Raw genomic sequence first — 21268 nt, 5'->3', positions numbered from 1 at the left:
GTTCTGTAGTGTGTTTATGCTTTTTTAATTTTTATTTATTTATTATTACAATTTATTCACTTTGTATCCTGGCTGTGGCCCCTTCCCTCCTCTCCTCCCAATCCTGCTCTCCCTCTCTCTTCTTCTTCTATGTCCCTCCCCTAGTCCACTGATAGGGGAGGTCCTCCTCCCCTTCTATTTGACCCTAGCCTATCAAGTCTCATCAGGACAGGCTGCATTGTCCTCCTCTGTGGCCTGGCAAGGCTGCTCCTCTGAATGGGAGGTGATCAAAGAGCTGGCCTCTGAGTTCTTGTCAGAGACAGTCCCTGCTCCCCTTATTAGAGAACACACTTGGAAACTGAGTCTAAAATTGAGAACCATTCCCACTGAAAGTAGAATGACAGTTTTCATAATGACAGAAACTGGAATTACAGAATCTGCCCATCAACACCTTATTAAAAGAAAAAAAAAAACACTTTCTGGAAAACGAAATGAATAAAAAGAAACAATAAAGTTGGAGAAGTCATTGTTTGGTAACATAGTTGAGAGACATAAAAAGCACAAGAGAATGAAGAGAAAACCCACTATAAAGAATAATAATCACTAAGGTAGTTGATTTAGTTTTTATATTCGCTTGCTACATAATTTATACAGGGGTCTTGGAGACTTGGTTGTGTGGGGGGGGAGGGGGATTGTTTGGAGTTTACTAAAATTGCCAGCCAGATTAGCGACTCCAGTGATCAGCGGGGCGACAGTTACCACAGGCAGGCTGTCTTCACACTCTACAGGTGTGAGACTTTCCACTACAGACATTTGAAAGGCAATTAAAAAAAAAAAAAAAGAATACTAAGAATTTTTAGAAATCTGTTTTGAGACATGGTATGATGGTTAAATGGTCAACCTGATACAATTGAAAATCACATGGAAAGAGAGTCTCCACGAGGAATTGTTTGGATTGGGTTGGCCTATGGGCATGTTCTGGAAGACTGTTTTCCTAATTCAAGAGCTGGTTCCTGGACTGAATGAAAAGGGGTTAAGGATCATCCTGAGTGAGTTGTCCCAGAAGCAAAAAGACATGTATGGTATATACTCACTCATATAAACATACAATATAGAATAAACCCACTAAAATCTGTACATCTAAACATACTAAGCAAAAGAGAGGACCCTAACTAAAATGTTCAATCCCCATCCTGAAAGGCAAAGAGGATGGACATCAGAAGAAAAAGAAAATAGGAAACAACCTCGGAACCTGCTACAGAGGGCCTCTGAAAGCCAGAAGAAAACAGGAAACAACCTTGAAACCTGCCATAGAGGGCCTCTGAAAGCTTCTGCAGTATAGACTGTCAAAGCAGATGCTGAGCCTGATGGCCAACTGATGGGCAGAGTGAATGGAATTCTATGTAAGAAGTGGGAAATAGTAAGAGCTGGAGGGGATGGGAACTCCACAAGGAGAGCAACAGAACAAGATAATTTGAACACAGGGAACTTCCCAGAGACTCATACTCCAACCAAGGACTATTCGTGGAGATGACCTGGAACCCCTGCACAGGTGTAGCCCATGGCAGTTCAGTGTCCAAGTGGGTTACATAGTAGTGGGAAGAGGGACTGCCTCTGACATAATCTGATTGGTCTGATTGGCCTGCTCGTTGATCGCTTCCCCCTGAGGGGGGAGCAGCCTTGCCAGGCCACAGTAGAGGACAATGCAGCCACTTTTGATGAGAACTGATAGACTAAGATCAGAAAGAAGAGGAGAACCTCCCCTATCAGTGGACTTGGGGAGTGGCATGCATGCAGAAAGGGGAGGGAGGGTTGGATCGGGAGAGGAGGAGGGAGGGGCTTATGGGGGGGATACAAAATGAATAAAGTGTAATTAATTAAAAAAAAACAAAGAAAAAAAAAGAAAAGGGGTTAAGGTGGTGTTACGTCACAAAGCAGGTCACCCTAAATGGCAGTGTTGCTGACAGTTGCTGACTAAGAATCTTGAACGGAAAGGCTGTCATCAGGTAAACAGAAACCTAAACTCAGCATTCCTTAGACTCCTTGTAATGTGGAGTACAAGACAAACAGCAGCCATCTTCTACAGCATCTGTATCAGCTTCCTGCCTTGAGCTCCTACCTTGGTTTCCCTCATCAGCCAAACAAAGACACAAAGATTCTTTCTAAATTCACATTTTAACCTATCTTTTGAGTAAATATTTACATATGTTCCCCATTGGGATGAAATTCATAAAAGAAAAGGGGGACAAAGGAATATAGAAAAGGAAATAGAAGAAGAGACAACGAACAGATTGATACATTCTGGGTAATAGGAAGCCCAGAAATGATGACTTTCTCTTTAAAGGCAAAGTGGCAGAGACCCATACCTCTACACAAATGAGAAAGCAGCTTAAGGAGCACTCAAAGGCTCTGGGCCTGGAGCCACTAGGTTTCTTGAAAACAGGATGACACTATACAGAAAGTTGCAAGTCTATATACACAGAGGCTGAATATTATTGCTCGCCTTCATCTACTCTGTCTAGCCTTAAGAGACAGTCAAATGAAGTGCACCTTCACAGGAAGGTGGAATGGAACGGCATACTTGCTCAAGAGACCAGAGTAGAGATTCCTAGTCCACACTATTTGCATTGTCCTGTCACACAACCAAAGCCTCTTCGGTGGCTCGTGCAATTGAGGTTTTCCAATGAAGAATACAAAAGCCTTGGAGTGACACGTGGGTTAGATCAACATTTCTCAGAGAAACAGAACCTGGAAGTTCAGCTTGCAGGGTACACAGGATGAAGACAGGTTAGATGGGTTTAGCGGCAGGGATTCCAAAATTAATAGTTCTAATTCCTGGGCTTGGCAAGAAACAGGAAATGACTTTGATTCTATCCTGGCCACAGGCGGTGAATGCCAGAGGGAGCTCCAGTTTCTTATCTCTCTAGACTGAAATGAACACCCTGTTTGCAGGCTTCCTGTGGAGTTGTGACTAAAACTCCAGACCAGACAGACATTAATTCCTTCTGTTGAATACTCTGGAATTGGATTTCTGAATTCATGGTAGAAATGACTACATATATACATATAGACACATATGTGGCTACATATATTTTAGTTTGTTATGTACACCAAATTATAATTGTATGCTTGATAATATATACAAAATTATATGTTTTATAGTTTATTATATATAATATATAGATAAGATCCACATACACACAAACACATACATATATATTGTATATATTTATACATATGTGTATATATTCAGCCCATCTCCTAAATTATTTTAGTGCCTACATTCCTTTTTTTATGGGTTAAGGAGATTAATTTTGATTCTTGTTTTGTTTCTCTCTTCTCCATCCTGCATTTAAGTGAGTTAGTAGAAAATAAAAACTTTTTTTTTAATCTCATGAAACTTTTCCCATGCAACTTTGAGTAAAATGGAGAAACTGCCCAGCTTTCATGTTTTGGCCAGAAAAATAGCCAATCTAGAATGATGTTGTCCAGTCTGTGAACCTCGAGATCTAGGTATATACCCCTGGGTATTTGGGGCCTCCACTCTTGAAGAAGAGTGTGTTACAATAATCTCGAAGGCCACTGAGCATATAGCAGGGCTCCCTTGAGGCCCATTAAGGAAACAGTATTTGCTCCTAGTCAAAGGAATTCACTATTCCTCTGGCTCTGGGTGGAGACTTAGCACCATGATCTACTATTGTTTCCTCCCTTAAAAGCTAATCCAGCCTGATTTGTCAATCGCCTGGCTGGGAGATCACCTCTCATGAAGACTGGCTCCCCTAAAGCCATGACAAGGAGATGAGAAGAATAATTATTTCTGTAAGGAGGTGATGTACTTATCGCCCCCAGAAACCTTTGTCCCACTAAGCCACTTGAAGACCTTCCATCGGGCTAACAGGTGACTCCCCTTGTCTTGTGGCCTGTCTGCTCTTCTGAGTCTCAATTTAAGAAAGGGGGTGGGGGGAACTTCCTTTTTTCTTTCTTTCTTTTCTTCTTTCTTTCTTTCTTTCTTTCTTTCTTTCTTTCTTTCTTTCTTTCTTTCTTTCTTTCTTTCTTCTTTCTTTTTTCTTTCAGAAGCTGGTCAAAGGCTGGGCTTGCTTCCCCGGCTTTTTGGGTGTTCTCATTCTTTTTCTAAAGCCTTCCCCAAACCTCTTCTATGTCACTTCTTTCAAAAGGTAGCTTTTTCTCTTCCTCTTCTTCATCTCCTTCTGGGAAGATGCCATGATTCACAGTTGCCTGCCCTTGCCTGCCCTATGTATTTCTCTGAGACAGTAATAAATTTGTCCCTGAGCATTATTTTGAGTTTGTTTTTATTTTTTTATTATTGAGACTGAGAAAGAATCCCCAATTTGTCCTGTGACCATAGGGAGAAATAGTGATGATGATGATGATGATGATGATGATGATGATGATGATGATAATAATAATAATAATAGGCAGCTGAATTCTCAGAGCTGAATTAGAGCAATAGCACACAGAACCACTTGGGACCATCCTGAAGCCCAGAAGACCACTCGCTGTCCTTTGCTTCGTTATAATAACATCTCCATATCATTAGCTTTGCAAAACTATCTACTCCCTTCATTCATATTATGTCATCAGAAAACATAAAAGCAGAAAAATAGGGTGTTGTGTGGTGCTTTTTCGGGACTATTGGACTTTGCTTCTGGTAACCACTGCAATGGTTGACAGACCAATGGTAATTGTAATGACACTCCCTAGTCAAAGGAGGAGATGGTCAGAAGACTCACCTGAGAGTCCAACTACTGTTGTTCTGCCCTTTCCCTCACATGTATGGGATTTGGGGTTATATAAAAAGCAAATGATTATTTTTAAGCAGACTGTGCTCCACAGTTTACATGATGCCTCCATCTATGATGGGGTAGGACTTTGCTGTCGTGTCTGTGCTCCTGTTTAAAACCCCTCACCTGTGCTCTGTAAGAAAATTCCAGTAAACTCACTCCCCTCGAATAGGACTTTGAGGAAATCATAATTCATTCCATCTTTAGTGCCTCCAAATACGAACTGATATTTGTCTGTGTTTCCCCAGAAAACTTTAAGGCAACAATTGTGGGAAAATCCCAACACGTTTCTAGAATCCCATGTCTTCTCCTTGCCTGAACTGATAATTCTTTCTCATTAAAGTTTGCCAAAAGGAACTATCCAAATCCTAATGACCCATCTCTCCCTCCTTCCCCCTCTTTCCCTCTCTCTCTTTCTCCTTTCCTGGTTCCTTGAATGCAGAGCCTCATTCATGCTACTAGCCTCATGCCTTCTATAAACTTCAGCCCCAACCTTGCACCTTTCTCTTCAGACACCCACAATCAGTTCTTAAGTGTATACTTTGTACTATACTACATTTTCTCTCAATTGATTGTTGTTCTGTCTTCCATTGTTTGCTTATTTCATTACTGGTGACAAGAACTAGAAAACACTGGGTGGAAGACTCAGTCAGCTGTCTTGGGAACTTCCATGCCTCCCACCCATCCCCCTCCCTGCACTACTCACCACCAGTAACAATGGGAATTTATACCACTACATTTTAACGTGTTTTCTACTTTAGAGTTAAGCTTTTATACTACATTTGTTGGTCTTTGTGGACTTGATTTCAGAAATCACAAGGCTTCGAAAGTTATGAAAATGCAAGCGTACTGACCACTTGGGGAGTACAGTATGGTACTTAGACATCATGGTTTCCACAGAAACTTTTCATAAACATTCTAAAGACTATTTTTGTTTGTTTAAAAATGAGCACTTCGTGCCTCTGACATAATCTGATTGGCCTGCTCTTTGATCACCTCCACCTGAGGGGGGAGCAGCCTTACCAGGCCACAGAAGATGACAATGCAGCCACTTCTGATGAGAACTGATAGTCTAAGATCAGAAAGAAGGAGAGGAGGACCTCCCCTATCAGTGGACTTGGGGAGGGGCATGCATGCGGAAAGGGGAGGAAGGGTGGGATTGGGAGGGGAGGAGGGAGGGGCTTATGGGGGGTACAAAATGAATAAAGTGTAATTAATAATAATAATAAAATATTAAAAAAAAAGAAATCAGGCTTAATAAAAAGGAATTCGTTTCTTGTACTACTTTCAATAAAAGAAAAATAAATTTAAAAGATTAAAAAAAATGAGCACTTTGAAACATGTGATCACTCCATATTTGCTCCTTTAATCCCTTAAGGTGATTACAACAAAATCACACTGCATGCTATTTATGCTACAAAACAAATCACAGTGTCTTTGTTAATGGATACATCATCTTTAATCAAGTGCAACCTGAATTTGAAGTGTTGATTTGACTGCGAGAATGATTACATCTGTTTATGATGTCTATAATTACAAGTGATGAAGATGAGTTTGCTGATGGATGATGTTATGATGTTATGCTTGCATAAAAACTCGCAAGAACCATATGGATTCTGGTTGTTTTCAAGGAATTTGAAGTAAATATTAATTAAGTTATGCATTTAATCTACCAGCATAGGTAAAAATAGTGTGTATAGTTTTGGAATATTACAGTATATTATAGGATGATATTATTTTGATAATAAAAAGTTACACAAATGGAAAAAGTGACCTGTCTAGTTCAATATTGTGGTAGAGAAAAACACAAGTTAAGATGGCCTTCTTGCTTCTAAGTTGAATCATCATGTTTGCTGTGGACCTCTTTATCTCCGTTCTTTATTTATTCTTTTTTTAAAATTAATAATAATAATAATGATTATTGTTCTTTACAATTTATTTACTTTGTATACCAGCTGTAGCCCCCTCTCTCATCCCCTCCCCGTCCCACCCTCTATCCCTTTTCCTCCCATGTCCCTCCCCTAGTCCACTGATAAGGGAGGTCCTCCTCTTCTGCTAGCCTATCAGATTATTCATTCTTTTCATCACTTCCATGTGACATCCAGAATACCATTGACCTCTGCCATCTATATGTTAGTTTCTGGGTTTTTTTTTTTTTGTTTTTTGTTTTTTTTTTACTTACTTACAACTCTAAACTCTCCTGAAACCTTAGTGAAGTATAATCATATTCCTTTTAAAAAGTCCCATGTATAGTTTTTTAGTTACTGTTACTCAGTCTAATTTACTGGTTTCATTTGAAAAATTGTTTATTTTGCCCAACATCTTTTAAAAAAATATATGTATAATTTGTTTATTTATTACAATTTATTCACTTTTTATCCTGGCTGTAGGCCCCTCCCTCATCTCCTGGTCCCACCCTCTATCCCTTATCTCTCCCTATGTCCCTCTTCTATTCTACTGATAGGGGAGGTCCTCCTCTCCTACTATCTGATCCTAGCCTATCAGGTCTCATCAGGACTGGATGCATTCTCTTCCTCTGTGGCCTGGCAAGGGTGCACCCCCCCAGGGGGAGGTAATCAAAGAGATAGCCACTGAGTTCATGTCAGAAACAGTCCCTGTTCCCCTTACTAGGGAACCCACTTGGAGACTGAGCTGCTATGGGCTAGACCTCTTGCCCAACATCTTAATGTTTAAGTACAGATTTTAGTTCTGGGCTCTCTTGTTAATTTTCATCTCTGCCTAGGAGTTAAAGCATGTTTGTAGCTTCAAAAAGCATCCTTAGCCAGGTAACACCTAAATTCACTCATGGAGTCCTGGGAATTCACCATCTACTCCTGACCATCTGGAAAATACACCCCTCCTGAGCCACTCTCCATCCACTGTGCCAAACTTGTTTTCTGATAATCCGCATCACTGTTGCTGGTTCTGCCTGATACTCATGTGTTCAAGGCAAAGGGAAACCTGTGTCCTGAATCCATTTTGTTTCTTCATTCCATATACCATGCTTATCAGTAAGTCATGGCCTTGGTCTGAGAAAAAAAAAAATCTCCTTTACTGAATGACTGAAGCAACTTCCTCATCCTCCTTCCCACTCCATGATTTACCTTCCTCCCTCCAAATGTCATCACTTGAAGATGTTGATGACATCTCTGCATGACTCTCTCCTACAAGTCTTCTTCTCATAATTCCATATAGTAAGTGTCAACATGTAGTGCATATATCATTATAGAGTCTGGTGAGGCCTTCAGTACCTTTCAGACTCACTTCCTCTCTTTCTCCTCGTGTTTCATCCCAGGCTAGCACAGCAGTTTTCTTCTTTGTCGATTGCATCTCCACTTCTCATCTCCACATTAGAGCCAAGTGACTCTTTTTCTTTCTTCCCTCAGTCCTTTGAATGGAGGCTGCCTCTCTCTGACCCACTCTCAGGGTCAGCTACTTGCACTGTAGCTGACAATGACTTCTGCTCCCAACCCAGAGTCACACCCTGTCCCATGACTCCTTGTTGTTACACAGCAGTAATCCTCCATTTAGATGTTTTTGTTTTAGTAATTGGAGCTTATTTATCCTACTTCCTGCCCGCTGGAGTACAGTTTCTGCTAGAAGTTAGCCTGTCCTCACCTATCTCCTTCATCTACAATATTCTGAGTCTCCTATAAAATTTTAAAATAGATTTACTAAGTAAGTGGGTTAATTTTTTTAGGAGGTTAAAAATAAATATAGTTATATGCTTCAAGTATGTGAATGAATTTTCTGAAGATAGGAAATATTTCTTGTTGCAAATCTTACCTTTCTGTGGCTGTTTGATACAGGACCAAGAATTTGCCTTTTAGATATTTTATTTGGAGCTAAGGGCACTGATTATTGTTCCAGAAGAACTGAGTTCAATTCCCAGCATCCACTTGTAGGCTTACAACCATCTCTAATGCCAATTCCAGGTTATCTGATTTTTTTTGACCTGTGTGGGCACCAGGCACACATATGGTACACAGACATATACACCGTCAAAGTTCCCGTACACATGAAAAGGACAATAATAAAAAAGGATATTTAGTTGAAAACTGGTATTAATTTAAAGTATATTATAATTTAAGGCAGTTGATCCAGTTCTCTGAAGATAACTTGTTATCAACTGTTGCCATGAATTTATATATTTCAGATTTTGTTTGGGATTAAGAGATGGAAATCTAAAATAAAACAATTTGCCTAGAAGTGGAAGGGTTTAAATATCAGTTTAAATCTAGTAATTGTTCTTTTACTCACTGAAAGACAAATAATTTTGGCATAATTATTTTGCTCTTTCAAGTAGTATTCAATAGAAAATACCAAAATATCTATATTACATAGTTTAAGTATATTATAAACCATTGCTTTTGAGAAGTTTTTGTATCATATTTCTATTTTCTAAGTAAAAGAAATCATATATAACATAGGATAAACCTAATAAAATCTGTACACCTAAAGAAACTAATCAAGAAGGAGGACTCTGACTACGATGCCAATCCCCATTCAGAAAGGCAAAGAGGATGGACATCAGAAGAAGTAGAAAACAGGGAACAGGACAGGAGCCTGCCACAGAGGGCCTCTGAAAGGCTCTACCCTCCAGGATATCGAGGCAGATGCTGAGACTTATGGCCAACATTTGGGCAGAATGCAGGAAATCTTATGAAAGAAGGGGGAATAGAAAGACCTGGAAAGGACAGGAGCTCCAACAAGGAGAGCAACAAAACCAAAAAATCTGGGCACAAGGGTCTTTTCTGAGACTGATACTCCAACCAAGGACCATTCATGGAGATGACCTGGAACCCCTGCACAGATGTAGCCCATCGCAGTTCACTGTCCAAGCGGGTTCCATAGTAATGGGAAGAGGGACTGCCTCTGACATAATCTGATTGGCCTGCTCTTTGATCACCTCCCCCGGAGAGGGGAGCAGCCTCACCAGGCCACAGAAGAAGACAATGCAGCTACTCCTGATGAGACCTGATAGACTAGGATCAGAAGGAAGGAGAGGAAGACCTCCCCTATCAGAGGACTGGGGAGGGGCATGGGTGGAGAAGGGAGAGGGAGGGGGATTGGGAGGGGAGGAGAGAGGGAGCTATGGGGGGGATACAAAGTGAATAATGTGTAATTAATAAAAATTAAAATTAAAAAAAATATTTCCTGTAAAAACAAAAAAGGAATCATGAGGTTACCTTATTAGTAAATGATTGTCATACATAACAAAAATAAACTATGAACATCTAGACAGGGAGCATAGAAGGAAGAAAGTAATCTGGATCGAGAATCAGAGAATACGGACACAAGTGTCAGCTTTGCGATTAGCAGTCATTTCAGGAAAATTATTTAAACTTCAGTTTCCTAATGTCTAGATAGCAATAAAGGCCAGCTTTAAAGATCCATTCCAGCTGCATAACCAAGAGCATTAGACTTTCCTAAGAGCAGAGCTTTTCAGGACAGCCTAAGATTATTCTCCACTATTCATGAAAGGCCAGCCGTAGAGAACTGGAAGTCAATTACGGTATGTTAAAAGAAATTAGCATATTTCTGATAAACTCAGAGGGTTGAACACATTAGGGCTGCAGAACAATGAAATGAGTGAGCGTATGTGAAAAGAAAGGTAGGAGTAGTTGGGCAGACCCAGGCTTGCTAAAATTGCTAAAATGATCCAGAAGACAGGGCCTAGAGCCCCTTGTTTCATTGGGAGACTGTAAGGCCTTTTACAGTGAGACATAGCAGACTCCGGGGCACCAGATGACCATTATGTCTCTACTGTGTCTCTATTATTTAAACTAAAAATATAAAATAGATCCCAAACCAGACCGATTCCACTCAGTCAGAGCAGACCTTTGTCTTATTCTTTTCATGGTAAATATCTCGCTAGCTACCAGGATACCCAACTACTGATTTAAAAATAGAGAAGCACTTTGTGGTCTCTGTAGATATACGACTGAAGGAATATAGTAAGTGAGTCAATTTATTATTATTTAGTAACAGGTGTTTTAGCCAGGACTTAAAGCACAAATCTCAAAATTCCTGGCCTACGATCTACCATGACTGTGTCTCCTGGAGATTTTTAAATGATCGGTCAATAAGCTAAATGCTTACATCCAATCCATCAGCTAGTAGACTTACTTACCCTATGTCTGACAAAATCTCAACTGTCTGCCTGTGGCACAGACCAGGCTCCATGCTTTTTTTCTCTTACCACTTCTACATTTATGGCACTTCCTCTGCTCTTGCATATAAGCTACTGCTCACGCCTTCAAGATGGAATTTACCACAGGTTTTTATCTATCGTTGTTGTTGGTTGTTTTTTTTTTGTTGTTGTTGTTGTTTGTTTTGTTTTAATCTCCACAGTTACATTAGTATGAGTGAAAGAAGTTTCTCAGTGTTGAGGTCTCAATCACAGAAGTATATGAACTATGGAAATTCGTTCTTAAAAAAGCAATTCCTAGAGATTATTTCCGATACTCACATCAACGATCAAGAAGTCCAACCAGCACCAGGCATTGGTAAAATAGGTTTGAAACCCATAAGCCACCCATTTGAGAAGCATCTCCAGGATAAAGATATAAGTGAAGACCTTGTCAGCATACTCCAGCATGGTTTTGATGGTCTTTCGCTGCTCAATGTATATATCTTCAAAAGCCTGTGGATCAAGAAAACTTCACTTATCTTCATGACCTGCTTTCCCAAAATGCTTAAAAATATTTTTAGTCTAATACTGAGAACCATGCAACCCTTGGAGGAGTATTGGCTAATATCACACAAATATTTTTCATCAGACAGAATCTAAAGGCTAAAGTTGGCTGGGAAATATTGGCATAGGAATGCCAGCATCTTTATTGATTTTTGTATGCTTTGTCTCTACTTCTCACCCAGAAATGTCTACCTCAGTCACTGTAAAGAGGCAGGCTTCAGGTCATGGAAGATGCACTAAAAACATTCAGTTCATAAGAGACAGAATTGGCTTCTTCCAACAGTATTTTCTGTGATTCCATCTCTTATTTTCAAAGAATAGGTTTATTTCACTTAAAGAAAGCAAAATCAACAGATAATTCAAAATATGATTATTAGGGCAGACTGGGTGACACTGACTGGGATTCTAGCACAGCTAGGGGAATGTCTCTCAAATGGTGTGACAGTGATGAAAATATCTGGTGGGCCACCACCAGATGTGAAATTCCTTCTGGCTGTTTTCATCTGTTTTGAACAAAATTTTGTGGGGAGTTCCCAGCTCTACATGCCAAAGATGTACCTATTCTTTTGATTTCTAAACTGAGATGACACTTCTAGTATTTCCAGAGTTGGCTACTTCAGCAGAACTGGATTATTACCAGGACACACTCACTCACCAGAGCGCCGCTGCTGAGGAGAATCATGAAGACAATGAACGTCTCAAACCAGTTGTGCTCAACAATGCTATAGCAGGTCTTCCTGAGATTCCACCAGATTTTTCCTTTGCCTTCTTCTGTACTAACTTGGCAGAAAGGGAATTTCTTAATACATCCTAAAAGGCAGTATTAATATAATAAATTATGAAAAATATACTTTGATCATTAGTGTGAAACAGTAACACTTTTACTTCTTCCTCACCGCAATTTCAGTTCATTTTATATGTAACTGGCTGCTTTATTGCCTAGTTTTGTCTTGACACTCTGTTATATATGAGTCATACTTAAACATACAGGCTCAGAATCTATGAAATTTCTGCACATTTGTTTAAAAACATTTATAAAAGCTTTTTTTTTTTTTTCAATACAATTTAAAATCTCTTTGCCTTGAGGCCACTAAGAAAACTAGAGTACATTTCATCACACTGGTTTGGAAGCAAAGCCAGTCATGCAAGTTGTTTATTCATATTCCTGTGTGGCTCTGGGTAGTCTCTCCCTTCTTTTCAGGCATAGAAAATCCCACTGTCTCCCCAGGTGTCAGCCACTGCCAGTCTTCTCAAGCTAATTTATAGTCAGCCTCAGCGCTTTTCTTAGTCACACCTATGACTCATTCTGCAGCCACTGTCTCTTCTGCTCTCTGTTCCTCTGCCTCCTAGACTTCATTTGATTTCCAATTTCTGTCTCATCTGTTGCTCTCTCTGAGCTAATCCTTGTCACATTGAATCCAAGCACAATAAATCAATAAATCTTTACTGATTCCTGTGCAAGATCAGTTGATCGTTGTGAGAATGAGCCGCCTGCCAACACTCTGCAACACAGAACCTTCTCCAAACATCTCTAGCCAGAGCCCAGATAACCCAAATTTGAAACTGGGAGGAACGGGATGTAACTACAATAGCATCTATAAGTCCAGTTACCCCCACTCTCTGCACACTTTGATGGGATTGCCATTTGGATGATATGACAGTCCAAAATGTCATGTATCTCAAATATTACTACATTCTGGAGGATAAGAACAACAAAAACAAAACAGAAAGAAACACCAAAAACAATATATGCACTTAGCATACTTTCTCTTTTGTCCAGACACAGTCTCTGCTCTCGTCTAATCTGAAAAGTTAAGATCTAAGGTAATTTAAGAAAGAGAATGAAGAGGAAAAAGGCAAAACAAAATAAACATGCCCTCACCATTTTTTTAAACATGTTTCTTTTAAATGAGGCATATTCAGATTCTGTCAGAATAGGGCATTTCAACATGTTAGAATTTCTTTACCTTCAGTAAAGCAAGCTTCTGGTTTAAGGTCTTCCTCAGGTTCAATTTCAGCTTGTTCACCTTCTCGGGGAGGCGCAACATCAACTGTGCTTCCTTCAGAGGAGCTGGTTGCATTTAATTTCTGGAAACAAAAGCCCATGTCAAAGATGTGAACATCTTCCCTTTTACTCAAGCGACTGGGAAGCACTCTATGGCCTAGAAAAAATGGCAGTGACTAAAAGGGAAGCCATTGATTCTACTGATGATGATGTTCTAGCAACATGAGCAAAGTCTACTCCTCAGACAAAAAGGATAGCAGTTAGTGTGAGTACTTGGAAAGACACGTAAACTTGCTCTAACATCTTCATTTGTACACAAATGCCATTGCAAACAACTAGGAATATTCCAGCCACATCAAGAAGAGCCTCATAAAGTTAAATGTGCTCACATCTTGTAATGATTATTTTAATGAAATGCATCAAATCAGATCACAACTTCCACCTCTTCAGAAAGAAAAGTTTCAGAGGGCAAAGAACACCATCAGTTGCTTCTAAAAACTGTCCGTGTTTCTGTAATTTTAGCAAGGGAGGGCTACAGGTTAACATCAATCACACTCATTATGGCTCAGCTTTGAGCTATATTTTTCTCTAGCTTACATAATTTTCTCCTTACTTTACTAGCGGAAAATGATGGATCTCCCCCTCTCGTTCTTTTTTGAACTGCATAAATGAATTCAACACTTGCCAAAGAATTCTAAATGAAATGGAAATTTCTCCATAAATGACATTGTCTGGAATCTTTATTAGGATCTCATTCTAAATGCAACGTATGATCAGGCTGCAATTTTTTTTTCTTTTAAATAAATCACTGTAACATGACATGTGGCAAGAATAGCCACCTTAATGTTGTCAGAATAAATATCTAATACATTTTCTGAGATCGTGTGGGAAGACATCACGAACGTGCAATGTTTTATGAATACTCAGGCAAAGACATGACATACAACAAGGCTTAGAAGATGGAAAGCTTTCAGGGTGGAAGCGCAGTTCACGGACAGGCTAATGGCTTCGAAGCTCCAATAACTTCAGCAGCTAAGCGTTTGGCTCATGCTCCTCAAAGCTTTGGAAAGAGTTAATGTGCTACTCTAAAAAAGGCCTAACTGATTTCCGAAACACAAGTTTTATTGGGAGAAATTCGGCTCATAGTTCCTGGCTTATTTTAAATCCCAATGCTGATACGGTTTTGAGATGTGAACTAAAATTAAAGAATAACATTAGGATAGTGCTTTATGTATTAATTTTGAGTTAACCATGCCAAACTAAATATGTAACAGCAATGGCTTTAAGTCAAAATATAAACCAACATATAGTCTCTCCTAGTGAGTAGTATGCTGAAGGGGGGAGCTACTTCATTATTTTGAGCTGACAGTTCTGAGGATTTTTACACCATGTGAATTTTCACCTCAAATTCCTTTACTTTTGGAAATATGGAGAACCTGATACAGACTTTCTCCTTCTAAGATTTTTTTTTTTTTTTGCTTCCTTCAGGCAGGACTTTTTTATTTGTAAAAAACAAAAGCCAGGAAAGCTGCCACTGGGAGTAGTTGCCGTAGCTTCTGTTGTAACTAAGGGCAACTGAACAACTGGTATAAGCAGCTCAGCTTCGCCAGTGCCTCAGAGGGTGAGTGCTTGCAATTATAGCATAAATAGCACTAACAAGAAACCAACATACTCAGAGGGTAGTCATCAAATGGCCCATGTTCATCTTCTTGCTCTTGGCCAACTAGGCTCAGTAATTTTCTCAGAGCATAGTCATGGTCTACCTCCTCCATGAATTCTTCTTACATGATTGCTTCAGTCAAATTTCACAGTCCATTTAGCCCATTACACTTGTTGCCTTTGGCCAAATACATCCATTTATACATGTGCTTGCATAGATATATCTATATTTTTATATAGATATATATATTGAACACACATCTACATGTTTATGTACACAAACATATACTTACACATACATAGCAAGTACACCTACATATTATATGTTAAAAGGTCAACCAAATATTGAATAGACATTAAATAGTTATATTATTTTCATGAAGAGTGAACAGGTGAATGCTTTTTGATGTTACTCCTATAGAGAGAATTACAGTGTTTAGATAATTTCATCTCTGCTTTCTGATAAATTATGTGAAGTAATTGATCTGAATGAAGTCCAGCTATATTAGAAAATGTTTTTCATTGAATGCAAGTGCTTTAATACCAGAAATGCATATTTTCAAAATGTTTTTATTTTACCCGCAGATATTCAATAAAGAAGTTTGAGGGGAGATTATTGTAAGCGATATATAAAGGCATGCATGTATGCTTTCTCATGTGAATTTTTTAGAAAATGTACTTACCCTTCACTTCCTATTAACCAGCAGCATTGTGTTTAATTTTCAATCAAATTATCTTACTTATGCTATAACGGTGTCTTATACTTAAATACAAATACTCATTTAAAACGCTGCTTCCTAGGAATCATATTAGCTAACGTGGATGACTAGTTTGCCCAGTGGAGACCACTGGATGTAATTTTGCTATTGTGTTGCCTTAAGATGATGAAGGTATGGCTACAGCTAACATGTTTGGTCATCATAATATCTGTAGCTAGTTGGTCCTGGAGATGATGCACTGTATGATAAAGTAGAGAGGAGAGTGTTCTATTATTCCCCCCACCCCCATCTGCTTAGTGCTCTGAGGTTCAGCATGTCTCAGAAATGGGTGGGGAAACCACCTTGCCCTCTTTCTATTTTTTTTTCCCTAAGAAACACAGCCATACCATAAGGAGGACTGCTTTGTGGCCATCTAAGATGTTTTCTGGTTGTTAAGTATTTTAACCTTCATCCCCGGGAGGCTTTCCAAAGAATGTTCAGAGGGATTCTTATAAGTCCTTATCACCTCCACGCACCAAAGGCTGAAAGATGTCATTGTGGTTTCTGTCTCATGAGTGCTTTACAGGAGGCTTCTCCTCTGTGAGGGTGTTAGAGTGAGTTTCACAAGTCAGAGCACCAGTCCTGCTGAGTTCTCACTGGTGAGCAAGGCTGCAATACTGGTTGAGAGCTCTCAGGCCAGATTATGGTTATAGGAAAGTGAATGTTTTATTCATTGAAACTATGAAAATCTTGTTTACACTATATGAAAACATCAAAGGTAGCAATTTTACTTACATTAGTATATGAAACCATGAGTTGAGTTCAGATTAAGTGACATAAACTGTCCAACATACTACCTGGTATTCTTGAGTCACTGGATACATGAAGAAATTCATATCTGCATTTTAAAATCACTATTTTACACTCTAGAGAATTCAGCACTTTATATTCTATACATTGGTATAAGAACAATCTATACTAACTCTATACATTGCTATACTATAAATAATCTACATACCAAGCACTATGAAATTCATACTCTAATAGATGGTAATATTGTTATTGCTATGTAAATGACTATGGCTATAGTATATGACTTATATGACATATAGTTTAAGTATATGATTTATTTAAAAGCAGTAACTGGTGACAAATACAAAGGAAAACTTACTTTCATTTATATTGCCAGAGTTGTGATACTACAATGATATCAAAAGAGCAAAGAAACCAGAAATGAAATTTATCATATTAAAAAAATTACATAGATACACCAAATAGCCAAAGTTAATAGATATTCTGAGGTAGTTAAAACAAATAGGCATATCTGGGAATATAGGCATAACAACATAAGGCTTCCAGATAAAACCACATAGTACAAGTTCAATTTTGCTTTCTTGTACTGTTTTCTCCTTAACCCGTCCAGTATTACATGACTCTTAAAAGTGAGTCTTCCATCCCTTGTAGAGACTTCGGAGTCTACAGAGGGATGATGGCTTATGCTCTATGAATGCACGCTGGGAAGCAGGTTTTAAGATGCAACATTCTATAGGCCGAACTCAGCCACAAAAAAAACATGCCTGGCTATAGCAAAAGCCTGGCGCAATGCTGTGGAAGCTGCTTGCTGAACCAAGAACCATGCTCTCAAACATGGTACCTGATTATGATGATTTCAAGGTTAACTACAACTGCCACTCACTCAGAGGAATGGACTATCTCAACAAAAGAATGACAGAATTAGCAACCAAACAGGCCATGAGGACCATTTTCCCTCAGGTCACATGACCTTATAGAGAAAGTCCTCCTTGTGGAGAATGGCACTCTTGATATTTTGTCCAATTGTATAACAGAATTTAACTTGCAGAGATAGAAGAGAATGTTAGCAACTGGCCTACTTCCACTGAAATGCGCTCACATTTCATTTGTCTTTCAATCAGCGTTCAAAATTTTGACTCTCACAAACTGCTGTATGGTTCAAGAGACGAAATAAGATTCAGCCATTACAGATTGCCTCAAAAATTGAGCCATTATTCTCAAGAATTCTCGATTTTTGTCACACAATAGGCAAAAAAAAAAAAAAGTCTTTTGTCTTTTGAGGGCCTTGGTCTGATAACTTGGATATGAAAATCCATATCCTGATTTTACACATTTTACATGAACAACAAGCAGCCATGTATGTACTGGGGCCATTTGTTGCTTTGTCCACGGCAAGAAGAGAATAAAACCAATAACTCTCTTTTCAGCCACTTACTGAGTGATTAAAAAATATAAACTGCCATCATCTGGTTTCTCCTTGACATATGTTAAAGGGACAATACCCTGTGTGCTCCTCTTATGTAAAAATAGCCACCATAAAAGCACGGTATATAAAATGGAACGTAATTATGTGGTATGCGAAGAGTGAGGCAAAGGGCACCAGGAAAGCACGAGAGAAAGGCCACTTATCTTGAGAAGGGAGATAAACATTTCCATCAGAACCAGGCTTAATTGGGGTTTCCTCTGCAGAAGAACACCAAGACTGGTCTCTAAAGGTCGAGTGGGTTGAAGTGGCTAGCCACACACCCATCTCTGCCTCTTGAAAGGTTGTTTGAAAGACACAGGCAAGAAATCATACTCTAGAGTCATTTCCCCATTGCTCATCAAAGTCTGAAAACAACAGTGTTTTTTTTTTTTTTTTTTTTTTTTTTCTTTTTTTTCCCTCAGTAGGTTTCAGGCTCAAGGCCTCAGCCGAACGCCTATTCTTCAAAATTTCCACAAAAGCTCCAGAAACGAGTCTTCTTGCAGTGAATATGATGAGGCACACAACGTCCCAATGCCATTTCATTCTATTCGGCCAAATCACCAGCATCAGCAGTTTTCCATTTGTCATGAAAAAGCTTATTTTTTAATTCCTCGTACTCAAGAACTGAGTCTCAACGCCCCTCCAGACGAGTGCCTGTCTACATTACACTCACAGACACTCTAGATTACAAGGAGACATCGGCCTTGCAAAAAGCCAACTTGCAGCAATGTTTGACTTCTCTTTAGTTTTTGTCCTCAAACTGGCACCTTGGCTGCAATCGATAAGCAACGGTACCAACAGAAGACAGTTGAGTCAAAAGACTAAAGACTCAGCTGACCCAGAAAGCCGCAGTATTTACAAGAGTCGCCTCTGCTCCTCATAAAACCATAACCAACCATAAAAAGCGCTAAGTGTTCTAAGTACCATTTTTTTTTTTTTTTTTTTTTTGCACACTCTGTGTAAGGTAGAACATTTAGGGAGAAATCAATGTACACAGGGAAATACCACGTCAAAACCAAACCAAACCAAACCAAAACACAAAACCAAGTACAAAAGAGGAGCAACGACTTAGTGATCAAGGTGCCGTGTGTGCGCCATGCGAGCATTTCGTGCTCACGGCACGAAGTCTTCCTCTGCACTACTTTACAATGATCAGTGTTTTATCAGACACTTGACTGAAAAAAATTTCCCAAACTTCTCAAAGGCCAAGATATGTGGTACCCAAATGCATATTCAGACTAATATCTGGCTTCGCCAAGACCTCACCAAAGCAAACATTTCCATCTGGAGCACAGCAGTTGGTTAAGTGGAAAGTGATAGCCATTGATCTGAATGTAATGACTTGCAAACGGCAGTACTCTCTCTCTCTCTCACACACACACACACACATACACACACACACACACACACACACACACACACACACGCACGCACAACAACAAAAAAACTCTTGAGGCTTATTTTGGTGGCACAATTTACACATAAGGGCTGAATCATCAATAACAACCAAAAAATAAAAAAGTAGTGGTCTTATTTTAATGAAATAAAAACAGAAATTAAAAATATGCATGCTCTGTAAAGTCTGATCATATCGAACTGTAAGCAGTTTCTACGAGGTTTAGAATTGGTATCGTGATACTTCTTATCGGGCATGCAATTACTGCGTTTTAAAGTCTAAACGGCTAAAGTGGATAAGCCCATCGCCAGAATTAAACCCGATGTCTGGACTGTCTCGCCTGACCATGCTGTGATGTTTCACACGCTTCAGCAGAGAGCAGCTGGGCCAGCCTCGGACTTCCTTGCCACGGCAGGGGAAGGAATAGAGCTGTGGAGCATGCAGGCCAGTCAAAATTCGTTTAGGAAGTGACTGTATGAGCACAACTTGCTTGGGTAACCTGGGTAAAAGTGGTGGCTCGGGCCTCTGGCTGCTTAAAAGAGCACCAGAGCGGCATTCTTGACGGCGCCAGCTTGGCCTCACCCCTGTGAGAAGTAAGAACGGTAAGTAGTTGAAGGTCACCACAGGATATCTCGAGACTGAATTTGGAATTCAGCGAAGAATATGATCATTAAAAGCATTTATTCTAAAATCTTTCCTTTGGGAAGATAAGCCAGTAATCTTTTAAGCACTAAATTAGAGAGATCTAGAGTTATCAGGATTATGCGAACATTAAAACCGTAAAAAACGAAACGGTGCAACGGTACATTGCCACACTATTTGCAGCGTTTTGAGTTTAAGATGGAAAAAAAAAAAAAGTACTTCGAAATTCATGCCTTCAGTCTTTATGCAAAGCTTTGAGTTTGTTTCCATGCCAGCTTGTTTATCTAAGTGGCATATACATACACATATAATAAATATATTTATGAAGTACATATTAGGTAATGAATAAAATGCTGGAGTTTACACTTCTATCAGGGTTTATCTCTGGCGGCAGTTGCTAGTCATATTTTATTATAGGATTGAGTGGAAATATTTGAGTAGCTCAAGTTTTCAAAGCATCTAAGTTGATTGGTTCACTGCCTAATGTATAAGAAAAAAAATTATGCGGTTTTTGATATAGTTTTAGTTTTAAGGATAAGTATAATAAAACTCTCTTGTGTTCAGCCTAATGATTGCTTACTTTGTGAGCAAAACCAGAGAATATTACATTCTCTCCAAAGTAGTAAAGCTTTACTTCTGCTCTGGTCAAGAGACTAGGAAAAACAAACCAAAATATCAGTGTGTGTGTGTGTGTGTGTGTGTGTGTGTGTGTGTGTGTGTATGTGTGTGTGTGTGTGTGTGTGCGCGCGCGTGCGCGTGTGTGCAGGGTATGTTCACGTGTGAGGTAGATCAAAGTTATACTTAGATAGAATTTATCTAAATCTGTGCTTAATGTTAGAGTTTACCAATTTTTGCTATTATTTTGTAAAGTTCTATTTTTTCTATTGCTTTTGGGTAAATTTTGTGGGTACTAATCTAAATATATCAGCCACATAATAGTTATTGTTGAGTAAATATAATATTTATTGTTTACTAAACAGAACTTGAGCTCAAACACATAATTGTATTTCTTCTTTGAGAACTTAAAACAATGAGTTTTTGAACCTATTCCTTTCCCTCCCCCACACCATCTCTCACCTCCCTACAATCCATCTTTATAACAATATATTCTT

At 39.1% G+C, this 21268-nt stretch overlaps 1 protein-coding gene across 9 annotated transcripts in view; it reads right to left on the bottom strand.

Moving 5' to 3' along the window:
* LOC129671296 (sodium channel protein type 3 subunit alpha) overlaps nt 1–21268 on the bottom strand; it is an 84235-nt gene that overhangs the window by 18755 nt on the left and 44212 nt on the right. For 8 of the 9 annotated variants that reach the window (XM_055600099.1, XM_055600103.1, XM_055600100.1 and 5 more), the window contains 3 exons: nt 13446–13566; nt 12134–12288; nt 11254–11427 (listed from right to left, as the gene is read on the bottom strand). In XM_055600099.1, coding sequence (XP_055456074.1) covers nt 11254–11427; nt 12134–12288; nt 13446–13566 — 450 coding nt within the window. The remainder of the gene's footprint in view (nt 1–11253; nt 11428–12133; nt 12289–13445; nt 13567–21268) is intronic. The other variant, XM_055600096.1, reaches the window with a different exon arrangement.

Source organism: Psammomys obesus, unplaced genomic scaffold, assembly GCF_907164565.1.
Source record: "Psammomys obesus unplaced genomic scaffold, mPsaObe1.curated_primary_1811, whole genome shotgun sequence".
NCBI classification, from domain to species: domain Eukaryota; kingdom Metazoa; phylum Chordata; class Mammalia; order Rodentia; family Muridae; genus Psammomys; species Psammomys obesus.
Note: the sequence above shows the minus strand (reverse complement) of the source record. Positions and strands in the feature narration are given on the sequence as shown.